The sequence below is a fragment of the Cygnus olor genome, unplaced genomic scaffold (assembly GCF_009769625.2).
Source record: "Cygnus olor isolate bCygOlo1 unplaced genomic scaffold, bCygOlo1.pri.v2 S100, whole genome shotgun sequence".
Lineage (NCBI taxonomy): Eukaryota > Metazoa > Chordata > Aves > Anseriformes > Anatidae > Cygnus > Cygnus olor.
Window position 1 is genome coordinate 33,406 of NW_024429082.1, and position 13,151 is coordinate 46,556.

Genomic DNA, 13,151 nt, shown 5'->3' on the forward strand with positions numbered 1-13,151 from the left:
ACTTGAGATTAAGGCAATCAACATTGTGACTAGCAACTATTAAGCAGGTCGAATACTTATACCAATTTTAGTTTAACACACTCTGGTCAAATCTGTCGATATCTCAACCCTTCGAGCCCCACGTTGGGCGCCAAATGGGCTGTTGTGGTTTAGCCCGGCTGGCAGTCAAACACCACACAGCCATTCGCTCACCCTCCCCCCTCCCTCTCCGGGATGGGGGAGAGAAACGGGAAAGTGAAGCCTGTGAGTTGAGATAAAGACAGTTTATTAAGACAGGGAAAAGAATAACAACAATAATAATAATAATAATAGTATTAATAGTAATAATGTGTACGAAATAAGTGATGCACAATGCAATTGCTCACCACCCGTTGACCGATGCCCAGCCTATCCCCGAGCAGCCGGCCACCCCTCCACCCCGGCTAGCCACCCCTATATATTGTTCAGCATGACGTCAGATGGTATGGAATACCCCTTTGGCCAGTTTGGGTCAGCTGTCCTGGGTCTGTCCCCTCCCAGCTTCTGCTGCATCCCTAGCCTGCTCGCTAGCAGGACAGAGAGAGGCTGAAAAGTCCTTGGCTTGGTGTAAGCATTGCTCTACAACAATTAAAACATCAGCATGTTATCAGCGCTCTTCTCATCCTAATCCAAAACATAGCACCCTGCCAGCTACTAGGAGGAAAATTAACTCTGTCCTAACTGAAACCAGGACAAAGATGCAGGTGGAAATTTCCCCAGAGGGGCCAGCGGCCTCAGCCCCACAGGGGCTCAGCCCCAGGCTTCTCGGCCCCAGCCCCAGGCTTCTCGGCCCCAGCGCCACTCCCGGCCCCCCCGGCAGGAAACAACCCCGCAGCAGCCACGGCCCCACCGTGCCACCCTGCGGGGCTTCTGCCTCCTGCCTGCCCCCTGCCCGCGGTGCCCGCCCGGCCCTGCTGCTATCCCGTCCCCGTCCCCTCCATCAATATGCGTGCCGCGCAGCACCATGTCGCCCAGGGGTTGGTGTTGGCCCTGGCCCTGCCCACCCACCTGCTCCCGGTGGTTGCCATGGCGCAGCCTGGGCACCCCGGGCACACAGGACCACCAGGAGGGGGAAGAGGAGGCAGGCAGGGGCCGTGGCTCCCCACACTCGCACCATGCTTCCACCACCACCGCTGCAGCTGCAGCTAGTGCTGCTGTCAGGACTGGTGCGGAGCAGTGCCTGTGGCCCGGCCCAGCATCACAATGGGGTGTCGGGACCTCACAGCCCAGCACTGCATCACCAAGGGGTGTTGTGACGTTGCAGCCCTCGTGGTGTCACGGAGCAGCGTTGGGACCTCATGGCCCTCGCAGCGTCACGGAGAGGTGCTGTGACCTCACTGCTTGGCACAGTGTCACAGCAGAGTTCCGAAGAAATTCTGCATTTCAGCTTACACTTCTTGCTACACTGAGTTTTCAAGTAAAACTCTTGTTTTACCAGATTTCCAATGGTGATTTATCCGGCTACAGAATCTGTCTTTGAGACTAGGGAATGTTACCTAATGATTTCCTGAATCGCCAAGGTGATGGCATTCATGCTCTGCGGGTGGCAAGTCGCAGGCTGGCAGCCAGTTGAAGGAGCTGACACGGTGTCTGTGGGCTTTGAAGGGCACTTGCCTTTGCAAAGGGAGATGCTGTGAGAAGCGTGGCTGATCTTTGCTCTTTTTGTTGAACCTCTTCTTTCTTCTTCCTCGCCTCTGAATGCAGCCATTACTTCCAAGGGGCTGACCAGTCTTTGAGGTGCACAATCACCATCCCATTTCCAGCACAGCTGTCCCACTACGTGCACTGCTGTCCCAGTACAAGCATCAGCATCCCAGTACCAGTGGAGATGCCCCACCAAATCTGTACTAGTACCAGCAGCATGGCCCCAGTAAGAGCATCACCGCCCAAGTACCAACATCACTGTCCCACTTCCAGTACCACCTCCAGCACCCTGATTGCCCCCAGCTCCAGTATTGGTATCCCCACAAGGTCCCAGCACCACTACCGGCATCTCTGTCCAGGACTGGTAGCAGCATCCCCAACTTGGTGCCAGCACGCCCAGCCCCAGCATCCCCACCCCATGCTGCTATTGGCAACTCCAGTACCAGCAGCCCCAGCCCCAGCATCCCGCAACCCACCACGAGCACCCCAGACAGGCACCTCCTGGGGACCCCTACAGACAGCCGCCCCATTGGCTCCCCATCACAGCTCCATGGTACCAGTGGCGGTACCACAGGGCCCGCTTCCACCACAGATGGGAGCAGCATTTGCACCCCTGCAAAAGAGAGGAGGTGGAAAACAAACAAAGGAAACTCTACTAACCTGAAAGTACCCCAAACTACCCACACCCCTGTCTCCAGGGCCTGCTTGTTGCCCCCATGCCTGGAGCGATGCTGATGCCATACCAGCCCGCTCACATCCACACAATCCTCCACCTGCTACCTAAGGCCAATGCCTGGTCTGGGGTGCCGGGCTCACAGTTCGTGTGGTGCTGCTCCCACCTGCGGTGCTGCCCCTACCCGCTGCTCCTCCGTGTCCCCCCATCTGTGTCTGGGGTCAGCCCATGGTGATGGGGACACTGGTGCCCCACAGCCGTTGGAGCTGAGGCCCGGGGGCCATGCCACACAGGGAGCCCCTGCACCCCACAGGCTCCTGCCTGCTGCAGGCCCCCATCCACCCCGGCCCCCCACCACCCCTTCTCCTGGATCCTCCGCTCCCGGGGCAGCTGCTCCCTGCTCCCTGGAACCTGACCAGGAGCAGGGGGCAGCCGCCACTCCCCTCAGAGGACAACGTGGCGCTCCCCAAAGATGAGGGGACCCAAATCCCACCACCACCACCCCCAGACCACTCTGGCTCCACCAACCTGTGCTGAGGCGGCACCCGATGGTGAGTCTGCGGCGGTGGCACAGCCACTGGTGGAAGTTTTACTGGCAGTTTTCTTCCTATCACCAAAGATTTTCAGCTCGACGTCTTTGTGGCCACCGTAGCCAAGATGGCTGCCATTCGCCACTTCACCCAGGAGACATTCTCGGTTTACAAGCAACAATCTAGAAGGGCACCTTTCCTAGTCAGCTCCCTTAGTACCTGGATCAAGAAGTTATCATCAAGGTGCTTTAGGAATTTCCTGGACCTGTTTGTGTCTGCTCCTTGTCATTCCCTGCTACCATCTGGCAACCCAAAGTCACCCACACACTTAGGGACAAGGCAGCTGACCTGGAGACATTGCCTAATTCCTTATTGAACCATCCATCCGTGCAGTCACCCGGGATGGGAGGCCGATCTCCAACTCCCACAACAACATCCGCATTATTGGTTTGTCCCTTAATCCTCACTCAGAGGCTCTCAACCGTGTCATTGCGCCAGCCCCCTGCCTCACCTGCCCTGCCTATCCCTCCTGATGAGCCTAGAACCGTCCCTCGCAGCACTCCAGTCACAGCCCTCTGCCCAACCAGTCGTGCTTATGCCAATGACGATGTAATTCTGGGGCTGAGCCAAAGCTTGCCAGTACGTCTGGCTGAAGGCTCACCTTTTCAGATGCACGGTATTTACAATAAAGGGTTCTCATTCATGCATCCCGTCAAAATAAATAAATAAATAAATAAATAAATAAATAAAAAAGAAATGGGGGAAGAGAAAGAGAGAAAAAAGGATTTTACATGATCTTGGTATCAATCATACTTTTGCTGCCCTTCGGCACTGTTAGGGGTTCCTCAGGCTCTCTCACAAGAGCAGGGCTGTCCCCCACTTCTGCTCTCTAATGACTTCAGTGCTGCAAAACCAAACCAGAACAGAGGTGTTGCTGAACTAACAAAAGCAGAAGATTGATCAATACCTAAAGGGGTGAGCTTTGTGAAACCTCTCTGGCCCTGGCTCTTTCCTGCAGTTCCCCACCATGACGGAGATGGGCCAGAGCCCCCTCGACCTGCACGAGGGCTTGGGAATGAGACAACAGGAGCGTCCAGTTTCTCCTGTCCACTCATTTCTCCCTTACTCAGGGAATGCTTAAGAAAGAGGCGGAAGGGCTCTCAAAACCAGGAGCCCTCTGTGTTCAGCATTGCCATCATCTTCGTACTTTGGGCGCTAGCACACGGAAAAAGAAGGAAAGAAATTACAAAGCTCTCTCAGCTGAGTCACAGGAAGAGCTGCTCTCACCAAGAGCGCTGCAGACTGAGGCCACAACATCAGCCAGAAAATGCTGAGCAAATGCAGCTTTCTCACAAGCCTCCTCTCTCCTCAGCGCCTGTGTCTGCTGGCTTTCACAAAGTGCCTGTCAAGACATTGCTGCACGGAAAACATGCATGCTGTTTCTCTGCTTCTTCTGTGACCTGGATTTGGAAGAACCACCACCATGGGACACTTCTCAAACAAGAGCAACGACTGGGGGCATCCGTATTGGCAGCCACCCTCGCAGGGAAGAACCTATTCCTAATGCCCAGCCTGAACCTGCCCTGTCCCAGCTCCGTGCTGTTCCCTCGGGTCCCCAGAGAGAAGAGATCGGCGCCTGCCCCTCCACTCCCCTCCTCAGGAAGCTGAGGGCCGCCATGAGGCCTCCCCTCAGTCGCCTCTTCTCTCGGCTGAACAAACCAAGAGACTTCAGCTGCTCCTCACACCTCTTGCCCACCAGACCTTTCACCATCTTCAGCAACCTCCTCTGGACACTCTCCAATAATTTTATGCCCTTCAGGACATAAAACCTGTACTTTCCGCTTCAGTCCTTGAAGAGTTAATGAGCTTCCCTCGAAGTACAACGAAGCGTTTAAGACCAGTCAGAAGATTTCTTCCAAACTCTTTTAGCATTTTCCCTTTCTAGGATTTACATTTCTAGTCTTAACAGCTGATCTTCCTTCTTGCCAAATTATAACTATAACCTTTTAAAGGATTTACTTCTGCTCTTTTATATGATAGAATTTGTTTGGACAGTTTGACACTTGCTGAACTATCATGGAATCACTTAGGTTGGAGAAGATCTCTGAGATTGAAGATTTGAATGGATTTGATTGAAGATTTGAAGGATGTACCCCTTGAAAGGTATGACTGGGAACTTTTTACTGATGGTAGTAGTTTTGTGGAGAATGGAGCACGATACGCAGGCTATGCAGTAACAACCCTGAAGACAGTAATCGAAGCAAAACCTTTACCACCTGGAACATCAGCACAGCGAGCGGAACAGATAGCCCTAACGCGAGCACTGGAACTGAGTAAAGGAAAGATGGTAAATATTTGGACAGGTTCAAAGTATGCCTTTGGAGTGGTCCACGTTCATGGAGCATTATGGAAAGAGAGAGGGTTGTTGTCCTCACAAGGGGCCAATATAAGATATCACGAGGAGGTGTTAAGTTTGATAAATGCGGTACAAAAACCAAAACAAGTGGCTATCATGCACTGCAAAGCCCATCAAGGAGGAACCTCGAAGATATCAGAAGGGAATCGGTTGGCAGATGGAGCAGCTCGACAAATTGCTCGGAAGGTGTGGAATGTGATGGCTTTGGTACCACTCAAGACAGGCCCCACTCGTCTTAATCTTCCCAAGGAACCAAGATATTCGCCAGAGGATGAGAAATTAGCAAATCTCCTAAAGGCCCGAAAGAACTCTGATGGATGGTATGTAACCGCTACGGGCCAGGTAGTAATACCCTCCTTGGTGATGCGAGAAATACTTCAGACAAGACATAATGAGTGTCACTGGGGTGCAGAGGCAATGGTAACATTTTTAAAACGTAGCATTATCTCTACACATATGTTAACAATGGCAAAGTGAGTAACGTCAAAGCGTGAGATTTGTTTGAAAAATAATCCAGTAGCAAGAAAACATGCTGAAATGGGAAGAGTGAGAGTAGGGATAGAACCAGGAGATTACTGGCAAGTTGATTTTGTAGAGTTAGCTAGGACTAGGGGATACAGGTATTTGTTAGTAGGGGTTGACACCTTTTCCGGATGGCCAGAAGCCCTTCCCTGTCGCACCAATCAAGCTAAAGAGACAGTAAAATGGTTATTGCGGGAAATCATTCCGAGGTTTGGGGTACCGTTAGGAATATCCTCGGATAGGGGACCGCGCTTTGTTGCATCTGTGGTTAAAGACGTAAGCCGGCCTTTAGGAATTTCTTGGCATTTACATACTGCATGGAGACCCCAATCTAGTGGACAGGTAGAAAGGATGAACCAAACACTAAAGGGACAGATCAGTAAAATCTGCCAGGAAGCCAAAATACAATGGCCACAAGCTTTGCCTATAGCCTTATTGAGAATAAGGATCAAGCCAAGGAGTGGAATGTCAGTAAGCCCGTACGAGATTATGTATGGGAAGCCTTATGAATCCCCAGAACCAAATCCTAATATGCACATAACAGGGAACCAGGATGTTTATAATTACGTATTGTCTCTTGGCAAAACTTTAGCTCAACTTCAAAGTGTTTTGGTGTGGAACCGACCGTTGTCACTGGAAAACCCTGTCCACGATATTCAGCCAGGCGACCGAGTGTACATTAAAAACTGGAATGAAGAACCCCTGAAAGAACGGTGGGCCGGACCTTATCAGGTATTATTGACTACTTTTACAGCTGTAAAGGTAGAAGGGGTGGATGCTTGGATTCATTACAGTCGGGTGAAAAAGGTTCCTGAACTTCGGTCGGTGCGAGCTATCGGAGATACAAAACTACAGATGAGGCGCGTATAACCATACAACGTTGGGGTTCTTAACAACGGTAACGACAACAGTAATTGTTTTGTGTAAATACCTTGTAATTGGGTTCCTAGAAATACCAGAAAAACATAAGAAAGAGGAAATATTGAAAGGAGAAAATGTTACTTTGGAATGTGGAATGCATGACGATAAACCAATGACAATTAGCTCTCTACAGGTGGTCTGGGAGAAAATAAATGACTCCGGACAGAGCCAGGAAATATACATAAACACAACCGGGGACAATACAGGATTGAAGGCTGGGTGGAAGGGGAAGGCGTACGTAAGTAATACCCCAGAACTGGGCCTGCAACTGAGAGGAGCTACCACCCTAACCCTGTTTAGTGTTACCAATATCAACGAAGGAAACTACCGGTGCATAGTAACACGTGAAAATAGCACAGATTATGGGATAAGAGAAATATTGCTATATCCAAAATTGGATAAAGGAATATTGGTAGCCCACCAAAAAGGATCTAGAAGAAAAAGGGAGGACCAGGTACCACGGACACAAGTGGTACAGATCCCACACGGGCAATCATCAGAGAATTTACTGGTAGGATTGATTAAAGATTTTGCCATAATGAAAGGAACTGATAGAATTAAAATTCAGTTGGGCATTAGAATCTCTGTTTGCACAGGTAGCTACTTATCGAAATAGAGAAATGATTTATAAACTTACAGGACAAGTAAGGCTTTAGAGATTTTAATGTCCAACTACAAGCTACAACTAAAATGGTGCTACAAAATCGATTGGCATTAGATACACTGTTATTAAAGGAACACGGAGTATGCGGATTTCTAAAAGATCGTATTGATCATTGCTGCATCCACATTCCAGATGTGACTATTGATGTAGAACATGACATAGAACAACTGGCTCGAGTGGAACAAGATGCAGAACAGGAAGAGAAAGATATGACAACAAGCTGGTTGGATAAAATGTTTAGCGGATGGAATATTAGTAATTGGGTCGAATCCTTACTGGAGACGGTAATTATATTGGCGATTGTAGGGGTACTAATTTGTTTAACATTTATAATGCTGAAAAGTCTGATTCTAAGGAAGACAACCCGGAACTGGACAGTGATGCAAACCATTGCTCGGCATATGGAACCACATCCGCAATACCCTCCACCGGCATATAACAACTTCGGATTACAGAGAAAGAATCTGAGGAACACAGGAGGCAAAATGGAATGAAAACCGAATAGACAGGATCTGTTCCAGATCAAGTGAACCCAACCAGAAGAGCGAATGTAACACAGAGCAGAAGTGGTGGACTTATGAAATGTTGTGACAATCCTAAACTTTGTAATTTTCTTGATTCCTAATTTTTGTAATTTTTCTTGATTGACATTTTTCTTGATTGACATCTAGATAACGGGGGCCCCTCGGACCCCGGGAACTGGATCAAACCAACCTTACGGTTTGGACTGAGACCAAGGGCTCAGAGAGCATGCGCAAGAAGAAAAGGTAGAAAGTTCAACTCTGATGAAGACATCTTACTTCATCCCGACGACCACCCGGACGACCACCAGAGAGTGATACGCAGGCGCAGAAGGACTGATAAGATAATTAGCATAGGAAGCGGGGCTAGGCGGAGCTAGGAAATGAATATGCATAGATGTGTTGTAAAACTTAATGCATATGTAATATTTTAGGAGATACAAGAGAACTGAGTGAACAAATCGGACGAAGTTCGATTTGGGCAGGCATGCCCCTAACTTCCGGCGCCTAATAAAAGCACCTTCATATAATCACTTTGTGGATTATGCGTCTTCGTGAATGCTAACAAGATGATCAGGTCCAACTGTTAACCGTGCACCCGTTAACAGTTAAGTGAGAGCCTTCTCTCCTTCGGCTTCTGGCCCCAGCCAAATCTGAGGGAGGAAGAAGCTGAGGCCTGTACATGGCAAAGGACAGAAGGTGAGGTTTGGGTGTCCCCGAGAAGACAGAGCTCCAACTCTGTCCCCTCCAATCCTGGGCCCATCCACGGGGAGACAACTCATCCTCACCCCCAGAGGGGACTCCGGAGCTCGACCCGAGCTTTCTGCTCCTCAAAGGAGCCACACGGGAGGAGAGGGCCACCCTCAAGTGAGATTTTGCAAATGAGGATCTCTTACCTCTGGTGGTGGCAGCACCTCGGGTCTCCCCTCTGGTTCCAGTTGCTTGTGGCAGCGTGTGGCAATCCCAGCCCTGACTCCAAAGAGTTGGGAATTTTTTCTTGTACCCCTTGAGGAGAGCTGAGCCGTGGGAGTGTTGGCATGGAGCACCCTGGCCAAAATCGGCCATCCGTGCAGTGTCAGGACCCGAGGAGGGCTGGCTGTGGGGAGCCTGGCCTCGGCCCAGGATCAGGAAGGGCCCGGGCTTGTGTGTGGCTGTGGCACAGCCAGTTTGAACAGGGGCTTCTCAGGTGAGCGCTGTGCAGGGTCGCTGCCGCACTCACAGCCCTTCTGTCTGCTCCTGCTGTGCTGCTCCCCAACTCCCTTCCCCTGCGTTCCCTGCATGGTGGGCACAGTCTGGCTGACCCCCAGCACCGAGGACCCTCACGGTTACTTCTCGATCAGTTACAAAGTCCTGCTGTGGGTTCCTGGGTATTGCTGTACATAAGACCCGGACTGCTGTGCTGTATTATACAATATTTATTTAAGCTGCAGCCCGGGGGTCAGTAATTGCCCCAGGCTGCACCCTGGGGGGGCCTGCCCCAGCCCTTGGAGGAGGGTGGGGGGGGCCGTGGGGGCGGCGTCTGTGCCCACGAGGACTGGGGGGTGCTGGGCCGGTCGTGCGCCTTCCATTGATCTGGTGCCGGGCGTGGGGGCCGTGGAGGCCGGGCTGGTGGCAGGCGGGCCGGTCTTCCAGGCACTGATGGTGGCCGCTGGCGTCGGGCCCGGCTCTCAGGCATACCACGGTGGTCAGGCTGCCTGTACGGGCTCACAGAGCGGCTGCGGGTGTCAGTCTGGGCTGCCTGGGCTGCGGCGAGGCGCCTGCAGAGACAGGAACTTGCTGAGGCTGTGCTGCAGCTGCGGTGCCAGGCGGGTGCGAGGCAGCGGGGTGCAGGCACCCGGCTGTGCGTCAGCTGTGGGCACACAGTGCTCTGTGCAGAAAACGGGGTGCCCTCGGCTGGGACTCCGCTCCCCTCCACATCCTGCCCCAGCTCGTCTCCTCCCCAGCGCCTCGCCAGCCATCCTGACCTGCCTGCTCTGCACGTGCTGTCCCAGCAAGAAGACCTGGCCCCTGCAGAGACAGGGGTCCAAAGCCGGGCTCAGCACGGCCGGGTCACCACAGCCACCGACTGCCCTTCCCCAGAGCGCCTGGCAAGGACCAGCACTCAGCTCCCTGCCCGGCCCTGGCCCTGGCCCTGGCCCAACAAGGTGACAGCCTCGGCTCACTGTTCGGTGAGGTGCTGCCCATCCGCTCTTTGGGATGTGTAATTAAACACACAAGCCCTGTCTGTGCTGAAGATGCACGCTGGCAGCGCTCAGGTGCGGCTGTGACACACTGAGTGCCTCTCTCCAAGGCAATGCCCGCAGCTGGCAGGGCTCATCCCCATGCTCCCAGTAGCTGGCACACCTTGGCTGAGGCAGACACCTGCAATTCAGGGCATCCCAGAACAGGATGCCTTGTGCTGGGGGGCAACTGGCACTGCTGTGCTTCTCTCTCTGATGGCACTCTCTCTCAGCTCCTGCATTTCTCTTCCTGACCTTGCTTTGCCTACGGCTGTCCCTGGCTCTGCTCTTGCTGCGGAAGGGCCAAGCTTGGCTAAGACCAGCAACAGAAAAATGGGCTCCCGAACAGAATGCCCAGGAATTAGAGGCCACCTAAAACACTGGACAGCAGAAATTTCAGAAGAGTCTGGTCAAAAACTAACTGCTCACTTCACAATACGCTAATGACAACTGCTTCCTGGCTAGCAGCAGCCATATAATAATGTTGACAAAGATACGGTAAAGAATTTGGGAGGGGGAGAGGAGGAGAGGGAGCGGGGGAACAACAACTCACTGATTTTTCTGCCTCCAACGCCGGATAAGCACGCAGCACGCAACTGTCACAAGCAGGAGGGGAACCAAGAATGCCGCAGCGCCTTCTATCCCGTTTCCCATCGTCTGCTCAGTGGGCTTCTCATGGCCTCGTTCCCCCAAGAGCAAGGTTCCAAAATCCCTGGGAACTGGGTGGTGACCCCTCTGTAACCACAGCCACAGAGCTTTGTGAGCGTCTCTCCGCTGCACTGCTGTCACATGCTGTCACAGCCCGGGGAAGACAGCCATCCTCAGGGAGCCACTCCTGCCTTCCTCTGCAACACTTGCTTCCTACTCCCTTGCTCTTGGGTTTGGCTGCTGACATGAGGTGCAAGAGCGGGTACCAGGGCAAGAACCTGCACACGCATGCTGGTTCTGGTTGGTGACAGCGGATGACCAAGAAACAGCCTTTACCTGGTGTTGCCTGTGTTGCCTCTGTTCTTTTGCCAGGGAGCGGCAGCGTGCAACCGCTTCCTTGCCAAAGCACCTCCTTCGGCACAGTCTCTCTAACCATCCCTTTAGGAAGAAAGCAGGACAGTGTGACTATAAGGAACTGCTCCTCCTTTCGAGGATGGTATCTTTGGAAGGTAGTGCTTCTCAAAAGATATCCCTAAAGTTTAGAAGCTAAGGCCTGGGCTTTTGGGGGAGGTACTCACTACTGCAAACAGCATGTGATTCACAAAGAAAAATCTAAGTGTTTGACTCCTGGCAGTCTACCAGCACAGACAGCAAAATCTGGCCTGCTGCGAGACCAGGAGATTGCAGGAGATCTTCTTGTTCTCATCACGCATAGTGCATTTTTGGCACACTGCAAGATGACGCTCAATTCCTGCCTTCAAAGAGGACATAAAAAAGCTGCATCCAGTTCAGAGGCAGGAACAGCCCTTCTGAGAAGCATGTCCATCCCATCATGCTGACTCCATCCCAAGACATTTGGCCAAGTCATTTGAAACCCAACTAGAAATGGACAGCTAAATCAGCTGAGACTGAGTTAAGTGCCTTTCCTTTCAGCTCCTACAAGTTAGGGGTCGGGCACCAAGCTGGGTGTGCATCTTGAACTCGCCCTTGCCTGCAGGCTGTCACCGAGAATCCTCAGACATCAAGGAGAACAAGAGGGCTGGGCCGGGCTGCTCTGATCCCAGCCGCTGACCCAAATCTGCCTGCGCTTTCCCTCCTCTGCCCAAGGGTGCTCTCCCCTGCGGTGACATGTGTCTCCCTGCTCAGGGGACAGCAAGCACTGCTTGGGATGTGCCTCCTGCCTTGAACTCGCCCAGCTGCAAGCAGTGCTGTGCGGGAGCTGAACACAAGTTCAGCAGAAGCCCTTTGCTGCTGGCTGGATACCAATGTTTGCACGGAACAGCTCGGACCAGTAATGGTAATACTGGGCTAGCAGCTGCCCCTGGGACACGGCGTGACCCACAAGCGGCAGCAGAGGCTCTCGGCCTTCTCTGAGGCTCACCAGTGCCTGCTAGGTATGAAATTGAGTGTCTCCGTTCTGATCGATCCCTTCTTGCTGTGCAGGTTACGGTGTGTCCACACATGGATTTAGAACCTCAGCTTCCCAAGTCTTATGGCGGACAGAGTGAAATATACCCACCAGGTGCTGCCTCCTCTAACTCCTTGATGATATCCTCTACGATGTCAGAGGATGTTGGGGAAGATTTTCTTAGTTCAGCGTTTTCCTTCGCTGTTAGAGGACCTGAACAGAAAGTAGTAAGTTAACTTTGGCACCAGTGCGATTTGGAGAACCAGGGCTTCGTTTGTGAAGTCAGTGAAATGACTACCCACCCCTGGGATACCAGCTGGGCTCCAGCGCAGGAAGCAGCCGAGGGTCTGGCAAAGCCCTCGCTGGGGACACTTCTGCAACCAAAGACCCGTGAGAAGTTTCTGTCCCATCGCCATCTACATCAAGAGCTCAGTAGGAGAGCATACCAGGGGTCGTGCCTTGACAGGGCACACGCACGTGCCGGTCTATACCCTCCCAGCTGCAGAGATGCCTGGCTGACATTTGGGCTTTGAGCTGGCAGCTCTCAAAGGAAGTCAAAAGCCACAACTTACCCAGGCCATCTCCCAGAGCTTCGGTCCTGGAACCCATCTGGGAACCTGGATCACCTTCGCCTTCGGTCCCATCTGTAAACACAAGTGGAGTCCCTCCTGTGAACTATGTCAATATACTCCTTCTGACCAGAGTGACAGAGAATGCAGTTCAAAGAGGGGACTGCTCCACGGCACTCGTCTCTCCCTGCCACTCAAGAGCATCTTGCAAACAGTTGCTGGGTGCCTGCAGTGGCACCGTGCTGGTACAAACTAAGCATGCGTGGAGCTGCCCGGAGAAGGGCCGTCCCCGTGCCCACCCCAGATCTCAACTCAAGCGCAAGGTGCCTGCTGGCTCTGCAGCACCTAGATGCTCCTTCCTTCCGCTGACTTACCTGGCAGATTAACCTGAGGCTCGT

The 13,151-nt window shown here is 52.5% G+C and overlaps 1 protein-coding gene and 1 long non-coding RNA gene across 37 annotated transcripts in view; both read right to left on the reverse strand.

Moving 5' to 3' along the window:
* The window catches only part of LOC121063051 (flocculation protein FLO11-like), a 114,271-nt gene that overhangs the window by 12,281 nt on the left and 88,839 nt on the right, over positions 1–13,151 (reverse strand). For 35 of the 36 annotated variants that reach the window (XR_005815804.1, XR_005815806.1, XR_005815805.1 and 32 more), the window contains 2 exons: positions 12,296–12,397; positions 11,113–11,214 (listed from right to left, as the gene is read on the reverse strand). Coding sequence is in view for 33 of the 36 variants with exons in the window: in XM_040543381.1 (XP_040399315.1) it covers positions 11,113–11,214; positions 12,296–12,397 (204 nt within the window). In the remaining 3 variants the exon portion in view is untranslated. The remainder of the gene's footprint in view (positions 1–11,112; positions 11,215–12,295; positions 12,398–13,151) is intronic. The other variant, XM_040543353.1, reaches the window with a different exon arrangement.
* LOC121063061 lies at positions 9,310–10,769 on the reverse strand. Its single transcript, XR_005815809.1, has 2 exons — positions 10,682–10,769; positions 9,310–9,666 (listed from the first exon to the last, which is right to left on the reverse strand). It is a non-coding gene; the product is annotated as an uncharacterized LOC121063061 (long non-coding RNA).